Source organism: Entelurus aequoreus, linkage group LG14, assembly GCF_033978785.1.
Source record: "Entelurus aequoreus isolate RoL-2023_Sb linkage group LG14, RoL_Eaeq_v1.1, whole genome shotgun sequence".
Classification (NCBI taxonomy): Eukaryota; Metazoa; Chordata; class Actinopteri; order Syngnathiformes; family Syngnathidae; genus Entelurus; species Entelurus aequoreus.
The window spans coordinates 47,521,935-47,549,921 of NC_084744.1; the positions used below are offsets into that span (position 1 = coordinate 47,521,935).

Sequence of the window (27,987 nt, forward strand, 5' to 3'; positions counted from 1 at the left end):
ATGTGAGTATTACTAACAATAGTGTTAATCTTATGCAAGCAGGGCACCATGGGAAATCCTGGAGATCCTGGACCGAGAGGAGACCTAGGCAGCCAAGGACCAACGGTAGCCTCGATGTCTTTCCAACTGATTGACTGAGATTGAGAATTTCTTTCATGGCTTATCCTCCTAATATGTGCTCTAACTGTTTGTTTTCTAAAGGGCGCTAAAGGAAGATCAGGATTCAACTACCCTGGACCAAGAGGACCTACTGTAATGTTCTCTCTGCTACTACAAATCCTTACATATTGACCTCTGTTTTAACACATACTGCTGAATATCACACAAATAGCCCACAAACATTGGTTGGACAGCCAGTTTAAAGAAAAGTATGTCATTTTACGTGCAAAATTTTGTTTAAAAAAAAAAGGGAATAAAAAAATAATACAGAGATATGGACTTTTTGTGCCAATATGAAATAAATATTGTAAGATAATTGAAATAATAATTGAAAAATTAATGAAATATATAGTCAGTCAAAAAATAAGTGTACGCATGTAAACTTATTTCCCATGTATTTCAATATTTTTTAAATTGATTTATTTCATTATTCTTAAAAGGACATGCAAAGTGGAAGAGGTGAAACGGGATAGTTCGCTTTCAGAATAATGGCAAAAACCCATTGGTGGAGTTTAATACATTTGTGTTAAGTAGGTCAGGTTCTAGTGTTTGTCTGGACCTCGAGATGCAGAAATGGCAGGCAAACGCAGAAGGAAAGGGAAAACAGGTAGAAAAAAGTAGAAACTGTAATAGTGCAGCAAGGTAGTGCACAAAAAGCTACAGGCATACGAAGCATAGAGCAGTGTTTTTCAACCTTTTTTGAGCCAAGGCACATGTTTTTCGTTGAAAAAATCCGGAGGCACACCACCAGCAGAAAACATTAAAAAATGAAACTCAGCAGCCGATATTGACAATGAAAAGTTGATCCTGTAATTGTTGCATATGACTTTAAACCATAACATACCATGCCTCACTATATCTCTGGTCTCAAAGTAGGTGTACTGTCACAGCACGGCGTGTCTTATTTGAAGTTTTTTGCTGTTTTCCTGTGTATAGTGTTTTAGTTCTTGTCTTACGGTCCTACAGTATTTTGGTGGGTTTTTGTTTTGTTGGTGTTTTCCTAGCAGTTTCATGTCTTCCTTTGAGCGTTATTCCCCGCACCTGATTTGTTTTAGCAATCAAGACTATTTAAGTTGTGCGGACGCTATCCTTCTTTGTGGGGACATTGTTGATTATCATGTCATGTTCGGATGTACTTTGTGGACGCTGCCTCTGCTCCACACACTGTAAGTCTTTGCTGTCGTCCAGCATTCTGTTTTTGTTTACTTTGTAGCCAGTTCAGTTTTAGTTCCGTTCTGCATAGCGTTCCCTAAGTTTCAATGCCTTTTCTTAGTGGCATTAACCTTTTGTTTATTTTTGGTTTAAGCATTAGATACCTTTTTACCTGCACACTGCCTCCCGCTGTCGTCTGCATATTGGGATCACGATAAAACCATCATCGTCTCACATAGGTGTTCCCAACATCTACAAAGCAATTAGCTACCGGCTACAGCACACTATTTGCAGATTACAATTACTGGTTTGTAAAAATATTTTTAACCCAATTAGGGGAAACTACATAATCTCCCACAGCACACCAGCACTCAGTGGCCTAGTGGGTAGAGTGTCCGCCCTGAGATCTGTAGGTCGTGAGTTCAAACCCCGGCCGAGTCATACCAAAGACTATAAAAATGGGACCCATTACCTCCCTGCTTGGCACTCAGCATCAAGGGTTGGAATTGGGGGTTAAATCACCAAAAATGATTCCCGGGCACGGCCACCGCTGCTGCCCACTGCTCCCCTCACCTCCCAGGGGGTGAACAAGGGGATGGGTCAAATGCAGAGGACAAATTTCACCACACCTAGTGTGTGTGTGACAATTATTGGTACTTTAACTTTAACTTAACTTAAAAACACTGACATAGAGAATGCTATGCAGCACATCAAAGCACAAAGCAAAGCATCCTGATTGGCAACAAGGGACAGGTGTGTCCTGATTGCCAATTAGAGACAGGTGGAGGCAAACAGGAAGTGGAATGAAAAATAAGAGCGCTGGACAGGAAATAATACAGAAATAAGACAAGAGAGCTAATAACTGTCATGTGAGGTGATGACACAACAGTGTTTCCTATTTTACACAATCCAAATGAACGCATCCTGATTGTAATTGCATGCAAACTAGTAAAGCGAGTAAAGTCTTTAAACTGGCTAAAAAAAGTTTTGGCATTTGGCATAGATACATTTCCAGACGTAACTACTGTGTTTTCTGCAGGGTGACAGAGGTAGCCCAGGGAGAAAAGGACCCAGGGGCAGTCGAGGTGAATGCGGTGCAAAAGGAGACCCAGGCGATCAAGGTCCACGTGGCGAGTCGGTAAGTTTCATTCATCGGTGGGACGATTTGAGAAAAAATTTAACGGCATGACGGGGTCTACTTTTGATCCATGTGTCAAAACCTACGATAATTTCTTAGGCTGAGTGTACAATTGAAACTTTTAAAGTTGTTTGGTCCCCACGAGGGGTCAATCGACTTACATTTGATTACATTTAAAATGTAACAGCAGCGTGAGCTTTACTTGTGCCTGTTTTTTTTCTTTGTTCAGGGGGAGCCAGGTCAGGCAGGGGAGCACGGAGCCAGAGGACCAACAGGGGACTCGGGGCCCCAGGTGAGCAATGAGTACACCCAACACTGACTTTTGACAAGTGTGTTGCTAAGTGCTGGTGATGCGTGTGTGCAGGGTGGCCATGGACCAGAGGGCGATCCTGCACTTACTGTGAGTACATCTTTTAGGTAGCCCTTTGGGGGGGTGAACATGCTTTATCAGTATCATGCTTCAAACCCCACTTCGAAAATCTGTGTATAAGAAAACATGCACATTTTTTAGCCATTAATCCTGACATCCTCATTTTGATAAAAAAATCAGCACAAATTGTTTTATTAATTTTTTTTTTGTAGATTAATATGTTTTATAAATTTTGCTCCTGAGTTAATGATGCTGATCCATTTAAATGTATTATTATTATTGAATGAGTTTAATTTTATTTTTAAGTATTAAATAGTATAGGTTGGTCAAAACATTTTATAGTTTAAATATGGACAATATGGAGTTTAAAGAAGGATACATTCTTTTTTTAATTCAGGGAAATTGATGCACTTTAAATGTTTTCTGTGAAACTAAAAAAAACAATGTTCATAAAGTTATTGTTTGTTGTAAGTTGGACTATATGTATTAAGTTTAACGTTAATAAAGATACAAGGTTATGCAGAGGTGTACTTATAACACTTTTTTAGACAAATTACACTATTTATAGTCGCAGCAGAGAGTGGTGGGGGGACACAAAATGTTTTCCTCTTCTTAGGGAGGGTGTAACAGAAAATAATTGGGACATGTTCCCCTGACATTGCACTGCATCCCCCCCCCCTCCGGGGGGATGCAGTGCAATGTCAGGGGAACATGCTTAATCAGTATCATGCAGTGTCATGTTTTAAACCCTGCTTCAAAAAGTTGTGCACTACAAAACATGCTCATTTTAGGTAGCCAATATTCCTGATTTTCTCATTTTGATATTTAAAAAAAAATCATCACAATTGTTATTTATTTTTGTTTTGTAGTTTAAAGGGCTTTATATACAGCATTGTGGTCAAGTAAATTTGTAGTTAATCAATTTGAAAGTATTATTTTCTCTTGAGTTTATTTCATTGTATTTTTCAGTATGGTTTTTTAGGATTTTTCTTGTTTTATTTTTAGGCAAATTGGTGCACTTTAAATATTTTCTGTTACAGACCAAAACATTATATTAAAGTTATTCCTGGTCGTAAGTTGATCAATATTTCTCTTTTTTTGTTTTCTTCAATGTTAATGAGGCCACAGTTTTATGCAGAGGTGTACTTATAAAAATGTTATAGACAAATGATACTATTTATAGTCGAGAGTGGGCGAGATATAATTGGAGTGTTTACAGTCTAACTGCATCACTTGTCACTGCAGGATTGTGACGTCATGACATACATCAGGGAGACTTGTGGTTGTTGTGGTAAGCAAACATGACTACTATGTTAAACATGAGTGCAGGAAGCGGTCAATTAAGATTATTTTTTTTGGCCTGCTTATCTTCTGTCGTCTCAGACTGTGAGAAGCGCTGCGGTGCTCTGGACATCGTATTTGTAATAGACAGCTCGGAGAGTGTCGGTCTGACCAACTTCACCTTGGAAAAGAACTTTGTAATTAACACCATTAATCGTCTGGGATCAATGGCCAGTGACCCTTCATCTCCGACTGGTAAGATTGCCTTGTGAATGTCACCATAAAACGCCTTAAAGGGGAACTGGACTTTTTTTGGAATTGTTCCTATCGTTCACAATCACTATAAAAAACATAACAGATTGATTTTTTTTTTTAATGCATAGTGACTCATTAATAAAGGTTTGCTTACTTATGGGAGGTCCTCTATTCCGACCATAAAAGCCAAAAAATAACCGCCATCAATACTCCATTTATATGTAGTGACTTGAATATTAACCAAGTATTAGTGATATTGTTGTTATTATAAGGGCTAACGCAGACAAACTATTTATAGGGTCGCCGTGATCAATAGTTTGCGTGCCAATGTTGACATCACCAGCTAGTCAGCTGCTTCCTCGCCACAGTGTTGGTGAAAGTTTATTGTAAATCATAAATAATGCCTCTCACCTGGATAGCAGAAGGATGAGGACGTATTCTGACAAGTTGGTACACTTTGACAGCCAATTTAGACTCAGAAATGTTGAGAAAGACACGAAAGATGCTTGGTTCCACCCCGCTTTACCTCGCGAGGATTATGAGTCATTCGTCATCTAAACGGGCAAAATAACAAGATTTTATTGGTAAGCATTGAAATCACGATTATTGATCACAATTATTTACTATTTTATGTAAAATAAGAGGCTTTCATTTCAAAATTAAACTTAAAAAAAAACATAATTTATAAAATATAAAGGGAAAAAGTGCATGTGCCTCACGATACAAGGTCCTGAGTTCAATCCCGGGCTCTGGATCTTTCTGTGTGGAGTTTGCATGTTCTCCCCGTGACTGCTTCCTCCCACCTCCAAAGACATGCACCTGGGGATAGGTTGATTGGCAACACTAAAATTGGCCCTAGTGTGTGAATGAGAGTGTGAATGTTGTCTGTCTATCTGTGTTGACCCTGCGATGAGGTGGCGACTTGTCCTTCCGCCCGAATGCAGCTGAGATAGGCTCCAGCACCCCCCACGACCCCGAAAGGGACAAGCGGTAGAAAATGGATGGATGGAAAAAGGTATCTTAATGACAGCAGACATTGTACAGTAAGTGATGTTTTATTTTGTTTGTTGGCTCTGATGAAGTCTGCAGTGGGTAGTAATCAGCGATGTTGTCAAAGAAAAAAGCAAAAGTCTTGATGCATTTGTCTAAATTAATCCGTCGCGTATGTTTAAAATGAGGATAATACGTAAATATTACATAATGTGACTACATTACATATATACTTACAGCATGTATATGAGGCCTCAATGGAGGTGCTCGGATGTTTTTTAAGGGCTTTGTTAGGCAGAATAAATCGGCTCTCATTGGCTCCATTGTAAGCGGACTTTTGATCACAATTATTTACTGTTTAGAACAGGAATGTCAAACATGCGGCCCGTGAACAGGTTCTATCCGACCCGCGAGATGAGTTTGCTAAGTGCAAAATTGAGCTGTATTTTTTTAAATTAAAGAAACTGTTGTTCTAAATGTGTCCACTGGATGTCGCAATAGCAATTCTGTTAGACGAGCAAATAGTTTATACCAAGCAAGTATACCATGCAAGAGGTACACAGTAAAGCGGGGCTGCGACTCCTCCCCCTCGACCCAACGTAAAACAAACAGGAGTAAAATAAACACTTGGTAACCCCACTTAAAATGCTGCATGAGACACTGCACATTGATATAGTTCTGTGAAAATGATTGTCTTCTGTGCAAATTTAAAGAAAGTGAACAGCGTTTGATTTACTACAATACTGTCAGTCTTTTAAGTTTTTATTTTTGGTTTGTTGATATTGTTCACACATTTTATAGCTTTTATTTTTATACCAACACACAGTGATTCGTAAAAGGCATAGAGTAACTCCACCGTCTTGAATAGTTTCTAGCTCAGTTTGTATGCTTTGTTGGATTAATGTAGAAATGACAAAATGAGGTAGTTGATACATAGAACAGTTTTAAGTAATGCATTGTTTTGTTCAAGCCTAGATGGGCACTGACTTATAAAGTTTAATTGCTCTGTAGATGCACTGAGATTAAGTCTAAATTAAATAGTGTTCTTCACTGTGTTTTTGAAGTGTTTTGTCAAGAGGATTATTTGTGATATGTACATTTTCAGAATGTGTTTGTTCTAGTTTGGGCCGAAGTGAAACAAAGAAAACAATCGGAAGTTGTTGTAGTTGTATTTTTAAAGTTAATACCCTATTTTTTCGGACTATAAGTCGCTCCGGAGTATAAGTCGCACCGGCCGAAAATGCATAATAAAGGAAAAAAACATACATAAGTCGCACTGGAGTATAAGTCGCATTTTTTGGGGAAATATATTTGATAAAACCCAACACCAAGAATAGACATTTGAAAGGCAATTTAAAATAAATAAAGAATAGTGAACAACAGGCTGAATAAGTGTACGTTATATGACGCATAAATAACCAACTGAGAACGTGTCTGGTATGTTAACGTTACATATTATGGTAAGAGTCATTCAAATAACTATAACATATAGAACATGCTATACGTTTACCAAACAATCTGTCACTCTTAATCGCTAAATCCGATGAAATCTTATATGTCTAGTCTCTTACGTGAATGAGCTAAATAATATTATTTGATATTTTACGGTAATGTGTTAATAATTTCACACATAAGTCGCTCCTGAGTATAAGACCCACACCCGGCCAAACTATGAAAAAAACTGCGACTTTTAGTCCGAAAAATACGGTATGCCATGATTTGACTACGTGAGAATGGATTTTCCTCCATGCAGCCCCTGAGCTATAAAGAGGAAAAATTCCCAAATAATTGCAGTTCCCCTTTTGGTGACAAGAGTTTGCCATTCAAGATAAAGACGTTTCAGTGGGCAGATCAGTTTATATTCAGTTTGTGTCTATTTTCTATCCCAGAGCTTACCAATGTGCTTATTTCAGGCACAAGAGTTGGAGTCGTGCAGTTCAGTCACAACGGGACTTTTGAGGCCGTTCGTCTCGACGATCCCAACATCAACTCCATGTCTGCTTTTAAAACGGCCGTGAAGAATCTTCAGTGGATCGCCGGGGGCACCTTCACCCCCTCGGCTCTCAAGTTTGCCTACGATCATCTCATCAGGGACGGCAAGCGAGCCCGAGCCAAAGTGTCCGTGGTTGTGATCACAGACGGACGTTTTGACCCGCGCGATGATGAAGATCTACTCAAGTACCTCTGCCAGGACAGTAGCGTTGTAGTGAACGCAATCGGGGTGGGAGACATGTTTAGAAAGTCCCAAGATGACGAGATTCTGGGGTCTATAGCTTGTGACAGAAAGGAGCGAGTCACTGGGATGAAGAATTTTGTTGACTTGGTCGCTGAAGACTTTATAGACAAAATGGAGACTGTGCTGTGTCCTGGTCAGTGGTTACCGTTCATGATTTTATACCTGTATGTTGTCAGAAGTCTGTACTCTGTGGTTTAACCACTTCAATTCCCTTCCAGATCCAGTTGATGTGTGCCCCGATCTCCCCTGCAAGAGTGGTAGGTATTTTTGTATCCTTAAATGAGTTTTTTGTCAGCATTGAATGCAGGGACAAAATTATATTCTGGCTTCTGAGGTAGTATCAGAGCTGCAACAGAGGTCGTTACAGCAGAAAGCCAAAAAAAGGAGTTTCAAATTTCACACCCTGACCCTGAGTCTGACTAACGTTTACTTCAAATTCAAGCCATTACTCATTTGTTGCCTGTCTCCGTAGAGCCTGATGTCGCGCCCTGTGCCCAGCGGCCAGTGGATTTAGTATTCCTGCTTGATGGGTCCGAGCGCCTCGGGGTACAGAACTTCCGTTACGTTCGTGAATTCTTGCAAAAGTTGCAGGACAGACTGGTACTGGCCCGGAGCAGGACAGATCGCCTGCGAGCTCGCTTGGCTTTGATGCTATACGGCAAGGAGGGCAAGAACTTTGTGGCGTTCCCTCTCACGCACGACCCCGATCTCATTGCCGACGGTTTAGCGCTTCTAAGTTATCTGGACTCCGCATCGAGCGTGGGGCCGGCTATCACACACGCCATCGGCAGAGTACTCGGCAAGGGAACGACTCGCCAGACGAGACGCCACGCGGAGATCGCGTTTGTTTTCATCACAGACGGCTTCACAGACAGGAAGAACCTGGATGAGGCAGTCAGCGCCATGCGTGGGGCACAGGTGGTCCCCACGGTAATCGCTACAGGAATTGATGTGGATCAAGAAGTCTTAATGAAGCTGGCCATGGGGGATGAGAACGCCATATTCAGAGGAAATGACTGGTCCGAGTGGCGGTCAGGCTTGTTTGACCATTTCCTCCGGTGGGTTTGTTAAAAGAAACCACATTGGAGACATGAATCTTGTACTGGTGCAACTGATCTTAATGGCATTTACAATTCCTCCATGCACTGTACAATCTGACACTACAGTATATTCATCCTAAGTGCTTCTTACGCAATACATCTGTTTTAAGGTAATAAACAGACACTGTGCTTCATTCTAGTGTAATGTTTTTTTGAAGACCTCATTCCCCAATTTTTTGAAAAACAAGAAAACAAACAAAAATAAGAGTCTTGTACAGAGCGGTATTTATCCAAAAGTACTAAGAGGTCTCCATGTGGGAGGCAGAACAACGGACGACTGGACTGCTTTGGACGGCTAAACAATGACGCATTCTTTGCTTTTTTTTTTCCTGATGCTCCCATTGCCTTCTTTCTTACATCATGTCCAGCTGCACAGGAAGAGAGAGAAGGGGAAGAAGATTTCAGTGTTTAAATTGAAGATTAGGCCCGAACCATCGGGGACACTAAAGCAGTGATGCAAATTATTTAGTTTTTTTTTTTTTTTTCTAATAGGCCACAATTCCTTGCAAATATATTTACCAAGTCATCGACGTCGCCGGCGTCATTTTCTGGTATTGCGACTGTTCCGTCTTTCTTCTCCTCAACAAGCAAAAACTGAAGATACAGCAGACCTCAATCAGAAGAGTGCACAATGAAGGGTGGCATTACATGTGTGAGCAGTCACCTTAGTGGCTTCGTGTTTGGACACAGAACTTCCTTGCACCTCGTCCTGGCTAATGAGAGATACTGCGTCTGTTCAGCAGAAAAAAGCAGAGTAAGCGCAAGAAAACCCAACACTTAAAAGATCAAGTGGCAGACATATTTCCTGATCTCAATTCATAAACACTGTTTGGGGCGGTATAGCTCGGTTGGTAGAGTGGCCGTGCCAGCAACTTGAGGGTTCCAGGTTCGATCTCCGCTTCCGCCATCCTAGTCACTGCCGTTGTGTCCTTGGGCAAGACACTTTACCCACCTGCTCCCAGTGCCACCCACACTGGTTTAAATGTAACTTAGATATTGGGTTTCACTATGTAAAGCGCTTTGAGTCACTAGAGAAAAGCGCTATATAAATATAATTCACTTCATTTCAAATGTTGTGAAGTCACACTGTTTGTTTAGTGTACCTTGGACAAGCAGGTCCCAGAAGACTTCCAGGCCCTTGCTTGGGATGCTTTTTTTCAGGGACTGGAGGTAGTCATTGTACGGATCAGCATTCCCCAGCTGTGTGCACAAAGATAAGGAACGTTCTGAATTCTTCAGACATTTGCTAAGAGAAGGACATTCGACTAGCGAGAACTGGCACTGGCTCAAACTGTGAAATATAAAAACTCTCTTGACGAAATGACTTGCGTTGATAACGCACCATGACGTGACCCAGAAGAGAAGCACCTGCGGAGATATCCCTAAATGGGACATAGTGAATGTTTATTTACCTTTATTGACTGCTCTCTGAAAGCCTGGATACAGGTGATGCTTTTCATATAGTACTGTGTGTTCTTGTTGCCTAGCAACTGCTCTATCCTGTGAGTCAGCTGCTCGCAGGCTGGAGGTGGAGAAGGGGAGGGGAAGTCATCACAACCAAACAAAGATAAAGAGGATCACAAGATATGCCCGTTAGTCATGATAATGGTGACTTCACCTCCTTGGAATGGGAGCGTTTTTCGCCTGATGAGGATGCAGAAGTCCCGGGCGGGATCGACACTACCAACCTGTGTGCAAGAAGGAATGAGGTTAGAGGGGGGTCAGTCTTCTTATAGCAGACCCCTTCCCAATTTTCCCACCTAGCATCTTACCGAAGTAACGGAGCCTTCCGAAATGTCAGCCAGATTATACTCCCCCTCCTCCTCTGCACCGTCTCCTTTTGCCTTCTTTGCATCCGGCTGCTCAGGACTGCATGCAGGAAGGTCAGATAGAATAGGAGTAAATGACTAATCTTAAACACCTTTGCTGTACAGCTTCATGACTTAGAAACAGTGCAGTTAAAAAAACTATCAGCTTAGGGACGTCATCAACTAAGGGTTGAGAAAGACACTTTGTTCCAAAGAGTTAGGGGAATTGTATTCTTCCTGGTGCCCAAATCAAGGTCCATAAAGCATAAAGGCATGCTTGGACGAGACACTTATCCCATTCAGGGTAATATGGATGTTGGAGCCTATCAATAAACAGTCAAATAAATCTGCCGTAAGAACACACTCTGCTACCCCAAGTCCTCATAACTGCGTCAATCATATTTGAAAGCCTTCTGTCATATACTACACCTGAAACAAAACTTACTCTTTTCCAAAGATCTGAGCGCTGGTCTTCAGCTTCTTTTTCTTTTCCACCTCTTTGAGAGGAAACAGCCTTTTCACCTCCTCGAGCGGCGCTCCACAACGATTCTTGATGACATCTGGGCGGTCGAGTAAAGCCGTCAGCCATGGTTCTATGGGGGGTAAGGAGGTGCCGGGGCTGACGGCCCGATGATGCAGGCACTGAGAGACGTTGGATTGGGCAAAGTGTTTAATGGTATTGGAGAAAATAATTTTCTTGAGACTTTTAAGCTGCAAAAAAACCTCAGCATGATCTACAGTTTTGCCCCTTTTCCACTGCACAGTACAGTAGAACCTCGGTTACCGGACCCCTCATTGTGCAATTTTTCAGTTTAAGAGACATAGACCGGGCTGATCAATCTCCGCTGCCCGTTAAGTCAGCAGAGCCATGCTTCTGTTACTATAGCTACTTTGTCTGCCTTTTAAAAGTGTTTTTTTTAGCATTTTTCAACACTTTTTTTTTTGCTTTGCTAGCTTAATATTATTCTAAAGAAAGCAACTGGCAAGCGATGTGTGGTTTAAAAACTTTCATGAAGTATTCACAGCGTTGTCGACACTGCCTCTCCCACCTCGCCCTCCCTTCGTCTACACGCAAAGGAGATTAACGGACAAGGTAAAGTGGATTTAATTTCTTATTCCTAATAATTGTGGCTGTTAAAGTTAAGGAGTGTTGTCATTTCAAACCAAGTGTGTGTGTGTGTGTGTGTGTGTGTGTGTGTAGGTGCATGCGTGCGTGTCAGCAGGGTGGCTACAAACGAGGACGGTTCAGCTAGTTGTTTTTTTACTTTGTTATTAAATACAAAGTTGATCCATCACCCCCTTGTTATATTTGTTTGATTTACAGTACTCAACGCTTTATATTGTGTTCAAAGTGTACACACCTTAACTAAAATATGGACTTTTGTCAAGGCTGGAACCCATTATTAACATATACATTGTTTTTTATGGAGAAATTTGCTTCAATATACAGACTTTTCTACTGACGAACCCTGTTCAAGGACCAATTAAGTTCGCAATCCGAGGTTCCACTGTACCAACTAGACCGGGGTTCTGCAACCCGCGGCTCTTAAGTGCCACCGTAGTGGCTCCCTGGAGAGTTTTCAAAAATGTATGATAATGGAAAAAGGTGGGGGTAAAATATATTTTTTGGTTTCTATAAGAGGACAAACATGACACAAACCTTCCTAATAATTAGAAATCCCACTGTTTAACTCAATCAATTGGCGAGCGACGTTTAATTCTACTAATTACGGGAGTCCTTGAACTCACCGTAGTTTGTTTACATGTATAACTTTCTCCGATGCTGCCACAGTAAGACGTGTTTTATGCCACTACTTTGTCTAATTTTGTCCACCAAATATTTTATACTGTGCGTGAATGCACAAAGGTGAGCTTTGTTGATGTTATTGACTTGTGTGGAGTGCTAATCAGGCATATTTGATCAGTGCTAATAGATGCCTAAAAGCTATTTCGATTAGCTGTATGTCCATATTGCATCACTATGCCTCGTTTGTAGGTATATTTGAGCTGATTTAATTTCCTTTACTTATGTCCTCTGTGTATTTAAATTTATATTTGCATGTCTCATTACACATTATCTGTATGAAATATTGGCTGCATTTCTGATAGGTTTCTGTGTGCCATGTTGTTCCAGACCACAGCAAATGTTACACAGCTTGCAAATATTGTAAGAAAATCCACTAGAAGACAGCCTGCCGTTTCCTTTACCTTGGACACACACATCTATACCTTTGGCCATTCTAAGCAAGTCATTTCCAGGAGTTATCGCACCCTCTGAGAAGCCTCCGTTTTACTAATGTTTTCCAATGTTGTAAAAATGTGTGGAATAATTTTTAAATGTCAACATTTCTGTCAACAAAGATATGCGTAAACATGTGACACATATAGTAGTCATTTTGATAGTAGGCTAATATAGCTAATTTAGACACTTACATCATGTGTTGCCTTCATTATAACATTTATATAAGACTTTTCATTTTTTGCGGCTCCAGACAGATTTTTTTTTGTATTTTTGGTCCACTATGGCTCTTTCAACATTTTGGGTTGCCGACCCCTAAACTAGACTAAGCACAGTTCTATTTACACGTGACCATAGTAGTTCTAGCACTAACTCGTCAATAGGTGCTAATCGTGCACATACGATACTACAGAGGTGATATTAACCGCTTCAGATTTGTCATTGCCGCATTACCCCAACATTAGGGAATTAAACATACATACCATATAAAAATAAACACATGCTATCTTATCCTGTTGCTGTGCCTAAGTGCTGGATTGTGCAGTACTATGCTCGTCAGCCTCCATTCTGCCACAGCGGCCGTCAGTTTCCTCTTGAATAAATGACATGTCCTTAACGTCAATAAGTACAGTAAACATAGAATATCCTCACTCTCTTCCATTTCTGCTGTTTGTTGGCATGTCTTACTATTTTACAAACAGAGAGGGTAGAGCGCGACCTATGGTAGTGGAGCTAGAAAGATATGAGATTACCTGTCCCTGAATGTGTACGGAGTTTAGGTATTAGTTAAATTAATGATGCGTTAATGAGTCAGCTTTGATGTCTTTGTCCGGTTGCAGTGGCAGTACAAGCCAAGTTCGCATGTAAGTGCAGTAAATGAGTGAGGAAGCTATAGAGATGAAGCTTTTTTTGGACTGATTCCGCGGAGGTAAAAAAAAAAAAAAAAGTGCACAGTAGCCTACCTGGAAATGCCTCTGGAATGCCGGATTGGGAATGTCGTGGACTTTGACCATGTCTTTTAGATCTCCATCTTCATCCAGCTCCACCAACATCATAGAGTCAATGAGAGAGTTGACAGCCTGCAGCTGCATGTCTGGAAAGACAGAATATCAGTTCAGACTGGTCAAAGGTCGAAAAAAGATTGTTTACTACAATGTCTGGCGGTGACTACGGCAAACATTCGTTGTGGCATTGTTTCCACAAGTTTCTGCAATGTCACTTTTATTTCTGTCTATCTTTCTCAAAGACTTATGACAGGAGATTCAGACTAATGAGCAAAGTCTTCTCCAGCAAGGGGTTCGTGTGGCCAATCCATAGAAAAAAAATCATGTCTCATTCTCCCTGAACCACTCTTTTACAAATTGAGCACCATGAATCCTGGCATCTTGGACTATATTGCTAGAATAACCTGGTCATTCAGTATGTTCAGCTAACCTCATTCTTTGGGCACATAAGATGGTTGAACCTAGACCTGACCTCCAAACCCGATTTACTAAATTAAATCCAGGTGTTTTTTTTGACCAGGGAGTGCATCTTGCCAATCAAAATGCTTTGGCATTCAGATGGAAATGTAAAAAATGACAATATGAACGAAGTAGTTGAAAGCTTCTATAAGTACTTTGTGAACATTGGACCAAGTCTGGAAGAAAAGATTCCCGATTCTGAGTCAGTTGAGTACTTGAATGACACTATAGACAGAAATCCCCACTCTATTTTCCTCTAAGATGTGACAAAAGAGGAAATAATCCATATTGTGTAAACATTTTAATCCAAGACCTCAACTGATTGTAACGGAATTGATATGGAAACAAGAAAAAAATTATTGAAGAGATTTCAGAACCTTTAACATATATCAGCAACCTATCATTTCAAAGGGAAATTCCCAGATAAAATGAAAATAGCAAAAGTCGTACCAATTTATAAGACTGGTGACAAACACCAGTTTACAAACTAGAGACCTGTTTCTCTACTTCCACAATTTTCTAAAATTATTTAAAAACTGTTTAACAATAGATTGGACAAATTCACAAACAAAAATTAAACACTCACAGACAACCAATACGGATACAGAGCCAACATCTCAACATCAATGGCATTAATCAAAATAACGGAAGAGATCACCAATGCAATAGATAGCAATAAATGTGCTGCTGCAGTGTTTATGGATTCAACAAACGCATCACAGTATCTTAATAAACAAATTAGAACGGTATGGCATCAGAGGGTTTGTCTTGAACTGCGTAAGAAGCATTTGTATGCGCGTACAACACTTAAAACCTTTAGCATATCTGTATGTGGAATTAAATTATGGAATGGATTAAGCAAATACATAAAGCACCAATATGAATTCAGAGTAAGAGACTGTTCAAACTACAAGTGTTCACAAAGTACAAAGAAGAACAATTATGATGAACATCTTGAACCTTTTTTTTTTTTAGATAATGATTATTTATGTATTTAATATTTGTTTACTTACGTATGGTATATTATTTATTTATTTACTGTTCTGTTACAAACAGAGAACAAGGAAAAGGGATAAAATTGCTATAATGAAAAGGGGAACAATTAAATAAGCTCTGCCTCTTCCTAGTCCTTTTCGGACGTGCTTTAATAGAACTACTGGAAATACTGTATGTGATGCATTACATTGCATCATATGCATGTTCCAAATAAACTGAAACTGAACTGAACTGAAAATAAAAGTAATAAAAACTGCCTTCTTATGTACAATAATATCATCAAGAAACAATACCAGAGGGGGCACATTTCTTGCTGTCCAAAGGAGCAAATGTGAAATGGCTGAGGTCCTCCATGAAGGGAAGCTGGACGTATATCAGACACTGTAGAGAGCAGCATGGAAATGCATTGTGAAATTATGAATGACAATGGTCATTCTGTGGAAATGCCAACAACAGAACTATTACACTTAAAGGGGACCTATGATCATTTCCATTGGACACACTAGTTAATACGTATTGGATATGCTTCGGTGAAAATTGTGCCTACATTTTTCTCCACAGTTACATTTTAAACCTTTCTGCATAGGTCTGCAAGATGTTTGTTTGCGGAGGCGTTCCCATATTGCAAATGAACCCACGCCCCACCCTTTCCAAATGTATCATAATTTATCGACTGAAAGTGTACACTGTTAAATATATACAATACAGTATCTTGGAGATGACTTCTACAAAACAATTTTCAGACATGGTCAAAAATAAATGTTATAAAAGTTATATCGATTCACTTGGTCAAACCATTAGGTACACCTGCACATTCTCTGATTGATTACAGAGCTACATAAAAAAAGCATCTTTTAGCAGCATTTATGTCACTGCATGTCGCACAATGGCGTTATTGTGCATATACCAAGAGTACATGAACATAATACTTTATCCTACCTTTTCTTGTCTGTCCTCTAACTCAGCTGGCCTCATACAGAGCTCCTCCCCCTCTGGTTGATAGCTTTACTTAATGTCCAAATAAGTACGTCCACCTTACTGTGATGTCACAACGTAGCCAGACTGCAAAACACCGTGGGCAGAGGCATCCAAAGCTACGTGCAAGCTCACGCCAAAATGCATTAACTTTACAATTTGATCCTTTGGCAAAATATCCAAAATGGTAACATTTGTACAAATATGATCATAGGTCCCCTTTAAAATATTTTAAAATAATATTTCATTAAGAGATCAACCCCTTGCACGGATAAAGCACACAATAACATGACAATAAAGGTGTTACTAAATAAATTCTGAAATAAGTCTCAAGCTAGAGATAGCATGTCACAAAATCCTTTATTTTATTACTTAGTAAAAGGACACTAATAAATAGCTTTCATCCATCCATCCATTTTCTACCGCTTGTCCCTTTCAATTTATTTAAATTTTTGAAACAAAAGAAGGTTTAGGAGCTTTTAACCCCACCTCATAGTGCTGCTTGATGCAAGGGAAAGCTGCTCCTATTTGAGGGTTACAGCGCCTGTCGTAGGCGTAGCGAACAATGGCCACCATGTTGAGCTCGTCCAAAGCCCGGACGAGAGCGGACAGTGCCACTCCTGCATGCTGACACGTGAAGAAAAAAAAAGCTATCAGCATCCACGCAGCACCACCTACCTTTCCTTTAAACTGGTTCATCTGGATCTAACCTGGTCGTTAAGTGCAGCGAATATCTTGATGGCTTGATTCCCAATGAAGGAATGGCGACGAACCTGCAGGCAGGAAACATAAATAACACTGAACATGTCTATGCCATGTGAAATCTATAATAAGATAAAAAATTAAGAAAGAAACAGTACCATGTTCTGTTTGGTAAAGCCAAGAACAGCAAAGCACTTCCCATCGTGTTTGTATTTCATCTGCTCTTGATCCACTTTGGAGAAGGGAACAATATCACTTCCATAACAAAAACCTGTTAACACAAAACAAGATCATTCATTTTAAGAACGATTGTTAGTCATTATAACACTTTTAAATACTGTAATGCATTAACTGAGCCTTTGGAAGTTGTGGAATTGATGAATTGTGTCTTGAAGGAATTGAGGCAAAATGGAGTGCACTTCTTGGCAGCAGAGGCACTGTTTGCTTTATAATACATTATAAAAAGTGAAAGTTTGCAGTGGCCACATTGAGGGCACTCACATCCAAACCTACCCTCTTGCTAGTTTAAACAACTGTGCAAAAGGACAACGTCCCCTTACAAAAGCAGCAACAATTACATCCATTTACAGATCTCCTGTAAATGAGCATACACATCCATGCAAGTCAGCCATGATTGACAGCCAAATCATTCCATATGGGCTAAACCACAATTTCCACAAAGTTGAATTTCTAATTGTGACAAACAGATATTGTTTTGTTAAAAATATTCTCTTTATCAACCCCCTGTGGTGTTCTAATGTTTTTTTGGTGCTTACATTAATTAATTAGGAGCCATCTGCAAACTGCACCTTTAAATACGGTAAATGAGGGACTTCTTGATTATTAGATTGTTTCTGTGATTGGCTGGAATCCAGCCTAGGGTGTACTCTTCCTCGCGCCTGACGTTGGCTGGTATAGGCTCCATCTTACCTGCGACCCTAATGTGGATAAGCGGTATAGAAAATGGATTGATAGATTAAATGTGTTCGATCCGGTTCACACTGGCATTAAAACGGAGCAAGATTCTGCTATACTTTAAAGAATAATAAATAGGACAACCAAAGAAAGTTAAAAAAAGACAATGCATTCATTGTCCTTATTCCCTTGATTAGTTAATTCCATCCCTAATTTTAAATTGAAGTAATGTTAGTGTAATATAAACTATGAATGTTCAGATTCCGATAACAATCATCCATGAGCGAGATCAACCATTACTGATCCTAATCACAGGTATTAACTGTCCATTTTTCTATGTACTTATCGTGGGTGCTAGTGACAGTTTAACAATATCAACACAATATTACTTCGTCGTTATCTTTCTAGCTATGCTATATTGATAATTGATAATGCAAAACCAACTTTCATTACCTATTGGTACCTGCTGTTGTGTATATGGAATGTGCACAAGTCTTGAAAATTTGAAATAAAACCATAGAGGCATTGCGGAGATATTTATAAAACAATCTTGCCTTCCTTCATACTACACGGAAATGAAACGTTTGGAATTTTCCCCATTAGTGACGTTTTTACCATTGGTGATGTCAGCGGATTATCCATATATGGTCGAGATTTATCAAAAGTGCTTTGCGCGAGTCAATTGTAGTCTGTGCTGCAATAAATAAGCTCCTCCTTTTACGGTATCCTCTTGTTGTGGGGCAGCCTGGCTCATAAATGCACATGCATCCTCCGCTGTTGCCATTTCTATTACAAAGTAGCGTATAGTTCAACCTTAATCTGTCAGTAGACTCACTATGGAAGTGCTAAAACCTACAACAAAGATGGTGGGAAAAAGACGCAGTCGAGGTGGAGGCACATAAATAAGACCACCCACAAAACGACGCATGCTGAAAAGACGGTCAGAAAGCGGCTTGAAAACGGTCTGTTTGACCAAAGAAATTGTGACCAAAGAACCACCATTACATGTTATGAAGACCACTAGGAAGTGTTTTAAATGTAAAAAAATAAATCATAACATGACCCTTTTAAGATACAAAGAAATGCAGTTTATTTTTCGTAATGGAAGTGATTATTAAGCGGCTTGAAAACGGTCTGTTTGACCAAAGAAATTGTGACCAAAGAACCACCATTACATGTTATGACGACCACTAGGAAGTGTTTTAAATGTAAAAAAACAAATCATAACATGACCCTTTTAAGATACAAAGAAATGCAGTTTATTTTCTGTAATGGAGGTGATTATTATTAGCTGAGAGGAGCGGCTCCACACTGTGTATGTAGATACACATTTAGCTGCTAGCTGCTTGCCAGCTGGGGGACTAAAAATATCTGCAAAAAAATTGATTGATCAGCAATGGCGATGAAACTTACTTTTTTACGAAAATCGGCCGATACTGATCGGTGGCCAATGCCTAATGTAATCGGCACAGCCCTAAAGTAAACGTTAAAAGAAGTAATGTTATACTCGTTTTAATAGAAAATGCTAAAACAGTAAAATGTGCAACAAACCTCATCTGGCTTAGAAAAGAATGCACTCCGACTCATTTTCTTTTTTTAGTTCTATATCATTGGCACCCAGAGCAACAAACACCACCTTTGGATCAAAGAAGCGATAGAGATCCGGAAGCGCGCCGCCCAGACTGTGAATCGGGGGCGTACCAACTTTCCCACACCTGGGACACAGTCCTGAAAAGGTTGGACTACAAGCAGGGAGACAGCGGCAAAAACTGTTAAAATCAGCTGACCAGACACATCACAGCAACATCTCGTGACAACCTCTGAGGAAGGCCACACTTGTAGCAGAAACCGTCAGTTACGGAAATAAACACTCAGGTCTGGCTATAAGAATAACAAATTGCATGGACTGTAGCATGTTCAGTAGCTTTTCCTCGCCCTCCAGAGATATTGTAGTTGAAGGAAACGTAGATTATTGCTGAATTAGATTAAGCTTTGCACTGTGTACTGTTTGTGTACAAAATAAAGTTTGATGTTGAGAGACATTAGCCTCTAGTTCGCTTGTCGCTGTCAAATTTGTAATACACATCATCAACATGCATTATCATGATACTGTATGTTGGCCACATTTATAGCGCATATCCTCAATAGCGCACATACCTACAACTGTTCTATAGTTCGCTATAATTTTATGTATATTCTACCGTAACAGCAACATGACTGCAATTTGTTAGTTGCTTCTTTGAGACTGCTTTTGTGTGTGTGCGCACACTCTGGTTCAGGTGCTTACATGTTTACGAGACAGCCGTGGGTGACACAGCCTTAAAGGGAAACTGCAATTTTGGGGGAATTTTGTTTATCATTCACAACCCTTATGTGCACAAGCACACATATGTTTTTCTTTTTTTAATGTATTCTAACTTGTAAATAAACGCTAGCAAAAGTCAGCTAACAATAGAGCCAATAGGAGTCGCTCTATTCCGCCTATAAAGCACTCTAAAAAACCTTCATCCAAGTTTTATATACATGCTTTAAGTATAAATAATAAAGTAACGGGCACATTCATAATAACATGTAATATTTACCTATTTTTGTCATTTTAAGCATATGGCGGCGTAATAATTTCACAGACGCATAACAAAGTTTGCTTTTCCTTTCAATAATAACACTACTAATTATGACAGAATTCATGAAAGACAACAACGACTACTTTGGGACAAATGATGATCCAGAACCTTATATTTTTGAGCCTGAATATAAGGAGGATGAACTACAAGTTTTAGAGGCTGAGTGAAAAGCACATCGAGCTTTAGTGAAACACTAATCATTATGCAGCAGTATTGCTAAGTGCTAAACAAGAATTACATACTATGAACATAATAATAAAACAATTTACAAAAACACAGGATAAGTTGTAAAATTCCTTTGTGCTGGCACATACTTGAGAGTGTTTGGTGATGGCTGGTGAAATGGTGGATGGGTGTTTTGCAATTTGGACGCATCATCAGTAGTGTGCCCCTGGGTCACTGGGCGTTTCGGCCTTATCACTAGACGCCCTCTCCAGGGGTGGCCAGCCACAGGGTGATCGGCCCAGGGCTTGCGTCAATCCCAATTAAGCATGAGTCGCTTGGTGTTGAACAGCAGACTTCTCATGGGACTATGCATGGCAGGGGCGTCCTTTTCCCTGAGTCAAGCCTAAGCTGACCGCATACCTCCTGGCTTGCTACTTGGGGGCCCAACAGGGGTCTTTCCTCCTCATGAACAGCCACTGGCTGCCTCTTTCGGCTGCCTCCGATGCAGCTTTGATGGCTATACGCAGGCGTTGGCCTCGGACTCCCAGGTCTACAAGCAATTTGGTGGTAGATCTCGCCACAAAGCCTCTGCAGCCCACCTCCACTGGACGGACCTCAGTGTTCCAGCCACGATGTTGTGCTTCAGCTGCAAGCTCGGCATAGCGTTGGTGTTTTCGCTCATAAGCCTCATCCACTGAGTCCTCCCAGGGTACTGTAAGCTCGATGATGAAAACCTTTTTTTGTGAAGGGGACCAGAGCACCACGTCCGGTCTCAGGGTGGTCACAGCAATCTCCGGAGGAAACGCAAGCTGCCGGCCAAGATCAACCAGCATCCTCCAGTCGCGGGCTAAGCATAGCTGGCCTCGCTCAGGTGGTATGGAGCCGCTCCTGACTACCTTAGCCCCTTCGCGGACAAAGGTAATGGTCTGCTGGTGGTTGGCTGCTGGTGGTGGTAGGGAGTTGATGGTTACTCGTTTGTCCTCCAGGGTGGACGCAAGGGTCTTTAGGACTTGATTGTGACGCCAGGTGTAACGTCCTTGGGTGAGACTGGTTTTGCACCCTGTGAGAATGTGCTTGAGGGTGGCTGGCATGGAACAAAGGGCACACACCGGGTCTTCGCCGAACCACTGGTGAAGGTTAACTGGTGTTGGAAGGATGTCATATGTAGCTCTGATGACAAAGCTCAACTGCCTAGCTTCCATGGCCCACATATCCTTCCAGCTGATCTTCCTCCTCTCCACACTGTCCCATCTCGTCCACTGACCCTGTTTGCCCAAAGAGACTGCCTTGGCCCATCTTGCAGCCTCTTCCTGGCGGTGTACTTCGTCCACCACCATCTTCCTCCGTTCTGGTGCCGTGGCCTTACTCCAAGCCGGGCGGGTAGCTGTTAGCCCAAAGCCTCCTCTTCCTTGCTGGACATAGCCCACAATGTCAGCATGTCTGAGGGCTGCTGTTGCTTCTTCCACTGCTTTGGCTGGTCTCCATTTACGCCCTGTCGCCAAGGTTGGTGCATTGTTGCTCACTACCAAGTCTCTGGATTCATTCAGTGTCATCTGGAGTCTTGTTTTTGCACACTTGAACTCCTCTGTGAGACTGGTGAGGGGCAGCTTGAGGATGCCATCTCCGTAGAGGCCTATGGTGGTAAGGCATCGTGGAACTCCGAGCCATTTTTTGATGTAGCCTGTGACTCCTCTTTCCAACTTCTCTACAGTCGAGATTGGGACCTCATAAACTGCGAGGGGCCACAGTATCCTGGGTAGGAGTCCGAACTGAAGGCACCAGGCCTTTAACTTTCCAGGCAGTTGGGTGTTATCGATGGACTGTAGGCCGCTGCTGATATCCTTACGTAGTTGTTGCACCTGGTCTTTGTCCTTCAGGCTTGCATCATACCACCTGCCAAGGCTCTTTACAGGCTGCTCAGACACTGTTGGGATTGGGTCATCTCCGATGAAGAATTTCAGGTCCGAGAGCACTCCCTTCACAATTGAGATGCTTCGTGACTTGGATGGTTTGATCTTCATACGGGCCCAACTGATGTTCTCTTCCAGTTTTCTGAGAAGCCTCCTGGTGCATGGGACGGTGGTGGTCAACGTTGTAATATCGTCCATGTAAGCTCTGAGTGGGGGAAGGCGCTGGCCAGAGTCAACCCGCTGACCGCCTACCACCCACTTTGAGGCGCGGATGATAACCTCCATCGCCATCGTGAATGCCAGGGGTGAAATAGTGCATCCCGCCATGATGCCCACCTCCAAGCGCTGCCAAGAGGTGGTAAAGTCAGAGGTTGTGAAGCAGAACTGCATGTCCTGGAAGTAGGATTTAACTAGGGCTGTGATGGTGTCCGGTATGTGGAAGAAGTTGAAGGCAGACCACAGGAGTTCATGGGGCACCGAACCAAAGGCGTTGGCGAGGTCCAGGAAGACTACGTGGAGATCCTTTCTCTCCGCTTTTGCCACTTGGATCTGGTGCCAGATCATGCTGAAGTGTTCTGAGCACCCAGAGAATCCTGATATACCTGCCTTTTGTACAGATGTATCGATGTACTTATTTCTTCGCAGATACTCGCCCATCCTCTGTGCAATGACACTGAAGAAGATTTTGCCCTCAACGTTTAGCAGGGAGATTGGACGGAATTGGCTGATGTTCTCTGCATCCTTCTCCTTTGGGATGAGGACTCCTCCTGCCCTACGCCACATTTTGGGTATCATCTTCTTTTGCCATGCTGTTCTCATGAGTCTCCAGAGAAACCTCAGGATGTCCGGTGCGTTCTTGTACACCTTGTATGGGACTCCATTTGGCCCCGGGGCTGATGCAGATCTTGCTCGACGCACAGTGTTTTCCACCTCTTTCCATGTTGGAGGGCCGATAGGCATATGATGTTCGGGAGGGTCAATCGGCGGGATATCTGAAGGGATGGTGAGACATTCATAGCGCCTTGGGTCAGAGTGCGTTGCTTTCAGGTGATCTTCCAGGTCTGCCTTTGTTGTTTTAAGGGCTCCACTTTTTTCCTTTGCGAAGATACTTTTGAGGAACTTGAAGGGATCTTTATAGAACCGTGTTCTAGTTTGTTCTTTCTTCCTTCTACGTTTCCGTAGGTTCTCTGCTCTGCGGAGGGATGCCAGTCGGGTTTTAATGTCGACTTGGAGCACATTTATGCCTTCCCTTTCCACTCCAGAGGCTTTTCTCCACTGTTTCCTAAGTTGTCTCCTTTCAAGGACGAGGCGCCTGATCTCATGTTGCCTCCTAGAAACTGGTGCGGTTGAGACGTTTTTTCCACCTTTCCTTACTTGCACTCCGAAGCGTTCTGACCCATATTGATAGATAATGTCCCCCATTCTCTCCAACTTCTTTTCCACTGTCCCTTGTAGTTGTTTGAGGGACAGGGCCAGGTCAGTATTGATTGTTTCCCACAGTTTCTTATCCACGACACCGGGCCACTTCACATGCAGTCTAATCCCTGCTAGTCTCCTTTCGACTGCAGGTCTAGGAGGTTGGGTCGGTTCTACCGTCGTTGTCATCAGCTCTGTGTTTGCTTCCTCCGTGACATTGGTACTGATGTACTGCAAGCTGTGGTTTGCGTCCAGTTGCTGTACTTCATTCGACTGATTTGACTCTTTTCGTAGAAAGTAGTCAATGCGAGGCCTCTGTCTCTCTTCTCTCAAACACTTCTTCTTTCCCTGGTGAACTCTCAACCCATGATGTGATGTAATGCTCCTCCAACCACAGGGACATATCTGCAGTTTGTGTCCCGTCGTCGTGGTTGTAGCTGTGGCAGTTGCAGTGTCACTCTCTTGTATTGTGCTTTCACTCATAGTCGTTTCCGGTCCAGGGTCTGTTACCGTGATGTCAGCCGATGAGTCATCTTCCGCCCCCACTCTCGCAGACTCTAGGGGTGTTTTCTTCTGTCGTCTTTTCGTAGCTATAACGGGTGCTTCCAACATGCGAAGGCATGGGAAGCTACAAGCATGGGAAGCTAGCCCATGCCTGTCCCAGTGGGGTCTATTCCCTCCTGTCAGCTGTCTTTCCACGCTGCCACAAGGACTTTCCCCTGTTGTCAGCTGATCTTTCTCAGCGGTCACTGGACTTAGTGTCCAGTTACTCAGTTTACAAAAACACAGGATAAGTTGTAAAATTCCTTTGTGCTGGCACATACTTGAGAGTGTTTGGTGATGGCTGGTGAAATGGTGGATGGGTGTTTTGCAATTTGGACGCATCATCAGTAGTGTGCCCCTGGGTCACTGGGCGTTTCGGCCTTATCACTAGACGCCCTCTCCAGGGGTGGCCAGCCACAGGGTGATCGGCCCAGGGCTTGCGTCAATCCCAATTAAGCATGAGTCGCTTGGTGTTGAACAGCAGACTTCACACTTATTTTACAATGTCTGCTCCCAATGGGATGCCAACTGATGGGATTTTCATATCTTCCCGTTTAGATGAAGAATTAATCATAATCCTCCCGCAAGTATTAAAAAAAACGGTGGCCACAAACAAGCATCTTTTTGTGTCTTTCTCGCCATCTCCTGGTCTAAGTTGAATGTCAAAGTTAACAAACCTTTCGGTTTATGGCAACAATCTTCTATTATACTAGTGAGTGGCTAAATTTATAAACTAAAATCAACTTTCACTAACTCAGTGGCGATGCAGCAGGTCAGTATGTCAATGGCTGCATAAGCTAGTTAGCTCTTTGTGACGATGGCGCCGCTAAAAGTAGTTTGTCTGCGTTAGTGCTTATAATATTGCTTATACTTGGTTCATATTCAGGTCACGGGATGTAAATAGAGTATTGTTTTTTTAGAAAGCTTTATGGCCCAATTGATTACTCCCATGAGCTGAATTGTTAGCCATCTCGTACTTGCTGTATTTCACAAGCTAAAATGGATAAAAAACAAAGACGTGTGTTATTGTCTTACATAAGGATTGTGAATGATAGGCAAATTTCCAAAAAAAGTGCAGTTCCCCCTTTAACGCCAGACAAATTCCTGGAGTTGAAAAACCCACACAAGCATAGGTTAACATACAAATGCTATTTCTTCCAATTTTTATGAAAATATTTTTTTTAAAGACGGGCAAGCGGATTGTTAGTCAATGTTATTACCTTGAATGATGTCGTCCTTATCCACCTCTGTCTCGTTGTCGTCATCAAGACAGTAGACGGTCTCTCTCTTTACGTCGTCTTTCTGATGGCTTTGAGCGTCAACCGTGATCCATGTTTTTTTCAACTTCTCCTCGGTCACCTGGCGGACACGACGGGAAACAAAAGTCCATTGACTAGACGGGGAAAGAGGCGCCATTGAGACATTACTACTTGGTGTGCATGTGCATAGTAACACCGACATGCAACATGCAGTGACATAAATGCTGTTGAAAGCAACTTTTTTCATACAGCTCTGTATCGATCTAAGTGTGCATGTGCACCTAATGTTATGACCGGGTGAATCTATATAATGTTTATGATGTAGCCGAGGTTTCTGTGGTTTATCCGTTATACAGTGCTCAATACCGGGGTAGAGCGGAACACAACTCACACAACAAAAAGATTCTGAGCACACACAGACAAGCAACCGCTAACGACTCTAACTCCACAGATAGCTACAATTGCAGACAAAGGCTTAACTGCTTACTCAACGGAAACAGTTTAAAAACATCAGTTGTTTACCAAGCCAGCGTCAACCTCAAGGACAACTCAAACACGGAGACATACATTGGACTCACAGAAAACACCTTTAAAACCCGATATAACAATCACACACCATCATTCCGGAGGCCCCAACTCAGCAAATACATATGGACTCTTAAAGACAATAAAATTGACCACGCCATCACATGGCTAATAGTCGCATCTAGCTCACCATACAACAGTGCAGCTAAAAGATGTAACCTATGCCTGAAAGACATTTTTTTAATTATATACCACCCCTAATAATGTTTATGATGTGTATTTTTGACAGTGAATGAAAAAAAATTGTGTTTGTCTTCAAGATATATATTTAAAAAGTGTAAATTTTCAAAAGACAAATTATGATACTATCGGAGAGGGTGGGGTGTGGTTTCATTTGCAGTCTGGGAACGCCTTTAGAACCCAACATCTTGCAGACAGACTCAAAAAATGGGTTATAAAGTGACGGTGGAGCAGAATTCACATAAAATTTACACCAAAGCATATCCAATACATATTATCTAAACCACAAGGAAGTACTTTATTTTAAATGTAGATTATAATCATCGTAGGTCCCCTTTAACCAATAACGGACATTCAGTCGCAGTTTTGGGAGTGGCTTAAATTACTTTTTTTTAATAAATTCACTGCATCAAAACATTTTACGTCTGAAAAAACAAGCATTTTTTGGAGAGCTTACAAAAAATTAGCCAGCAAATTCATTGAAGCACAAAACTCAAGCATAGGTACCCACTTTTCATTGTAAATTACTGCCACCTAAAGGACAGGAATGGAACATCATAGTGCAGCACTTCAGTTTGGTATTCTTCTGCCTCAGTGGAGGTCTGCACACTCATGAGTGCCATTGAAGTTCTCTGTGTAAACATTCCCTAATGTTGGGACAGTTGAGCCTCCGATTATGCAGTGGGGGTTTTTTAAGCCACTTACAGCTTTGTAGCCAACGATGCGGATGGACAAAGCGCTGCCGATGGTCAGCTGACAGGGCCACGCCACAGGTCTTCTCTCGATGCATTTAAACATATGAAGTTCCTCAATTGCATTCCTACAAGGTGTTCACACAGAAAGCAAATGTTCAGGTCATTAACAGATGAAATAAAAGATGCAAAAAGGAAAGATCTTAGGTAAACGAAACACAACCTGAACCATAAAACCTTGTATATTCTTAGTATTGCAATGTCTTACTTGCTGTGTGGAAGTCTGGAGTAATACTTACAAAAATAGTACTGTTTGTGAAATCCCACATAATTATATTTATAAATCTTTTGAATTTTAAATGTTATATTTAAAGCTCGAAACAATCTGCTGCCGCCAAATATCCCAGAAATGGAAAATATAATTTGAGGGGTAAATTAATTTCAAAAGTGCATCTCAGTTTGTAGGGAGACTCAGTGCAATCAATTGAAATCAAACAAAGCAATAACATCATTAAATTTAAAAACAAATATAAGAAAATGTTTTGATATGTAAAACAAGAAGGACACATGAAATATCTTAAAGGTGTACTGTATTTGAATGAACTACATTTGATAAAATAATGACTGGGTTTATTTTTGTGAGTATACATGGACAATTATATATTTTTTCAAACAAGCTATATGTACTGTATAAACACAGAATAATCACTCAATTTATAGTTACTGTACATGCTCCTTTACCGTAACTATGGAAATTTACCTGAAAGGCAACACGGGTTGTTATACTGTGAGTGACCACGTAAGTTAGACGATTGGTGTGTTTTCTGGCAAACG

At 41.3% G+C, this 27,987-nt stretch overlaps 2 protein-coding genes across 5 annotated transcripts in view; one reads left to right on the forward strand and one right to left on the reverse strand.

Annotated features, from left to right (window-relative positions):
* LOC133664954 (collagen alpha-2(VI) chain-like) overlaps window positions 1–8,815 on the forward strand; it is a 79,546-nt gene extending 70,731 nt beyond the window's left edge. For all 4 annotated transcript variants that reach the window (XM_062070030.1, XM_062070031.1, XM_062070032.1 and 1 more), the window contains 10 exons: window positions 43–105; window positions 202–252; window positions 2,351–2,449; window positions 2,679–2,741; window positions 2,814–2,849; window positions 4,065–4,110; window positions 4,203–4,355; window positions 7,259–7,714; window positions 7,800–7,838; window positions 8,054–8,815. In XM_062070030.1, the coding sequence (XP_061926014.1) occupies window positions 43–105; window positions 202–252; window positions 2,351–2,449; window positions 2,679–2,741; window positions 2,814–2,849; window positions 4,065–4,110; window positions 4,203–4,355; window positions 7,259–7,714; window positions 7,800–7,838; window positions 8,054–8,652 (1,605 nt within the window). In that variant the 3' untranslated portion in view covers window positions 8,653–8,815. The remainder of the gene's footprint in view (window positions 1–42; window positions 106–201; window positions 253–2,350; window positions 2,450–2,678; window positions 2,742–2,813; window positions 2,850–4,064; window positions 4,111–4,202; window positions 4,356–7,258; window positions 7,715–7,799; window positions 7,839–8,053) is intronic.
* Window positions 8,676–27,987, reverse strand: part of xrcc5 (X-ray repair complementing defective repair in Chinese hamster cells 5) — a 29,476-nt gene continuing 10,164 nt past the window's right edge. Inside the window, exons 7-21 of the mRNA XM_062070042.1 lie at window positions 27,167–27,281; window positions 25,658–25,796; window positions 17,023–17,135; window positions 16,873–16,935; window positions 16,652–16,789; window positions 15,481–15,568; window positions 13,691–13,821; window positions 10,935–11,131; window positions 10,454–10,550; window positions 10,300–10,369; window positions 10,094–10,203; window positions 9,785–9,881; window positions 9,346–9,413; window positions 9,201–9,275; window positions 8,676–9,049 (exon numbers count right to left, since the gene is read on the reverse strand). Of these exons, the coding sequence (XP_061926026.1) occupies window positions 9,035–9,049; window positions 9,201–9,275; window positions 9,346–9,413; window positions 9,785–9,881; window positions 10,094–10,203; window positions 10,300–10,369; window positions 10,454–10,550; window positions 10,935–11,131; window positions 13,691–13,821; window positions 15,481–15,568; window positions 16,652–16,789; window positions 16,873–16,935; window positions 17,023–17,135; window positions 25,658–25,796; window positions 27,167–27,281 (1,516 nt within the window). The 3' untranslated portion in view covers window positions 8,676–9,034. The remainder of the gene's footprint in view (window positions 9,050–9,200; window positions 9,276–9,345; window positions 9,414–9,784; window positions 9,882–10,093; window positions 10,204–10,299; window positions 10,370–10,453; window positions 10,551–10,934; window positions 11,132–13,690; window positions 13,822–15,480; window positions 15,569–16,651; window positions 16,790–16,872; window positions 16,936–17,022; window positions 17,136–25,657; window positions 25,797–27,166; window positions 27,282–27,987) is intronic.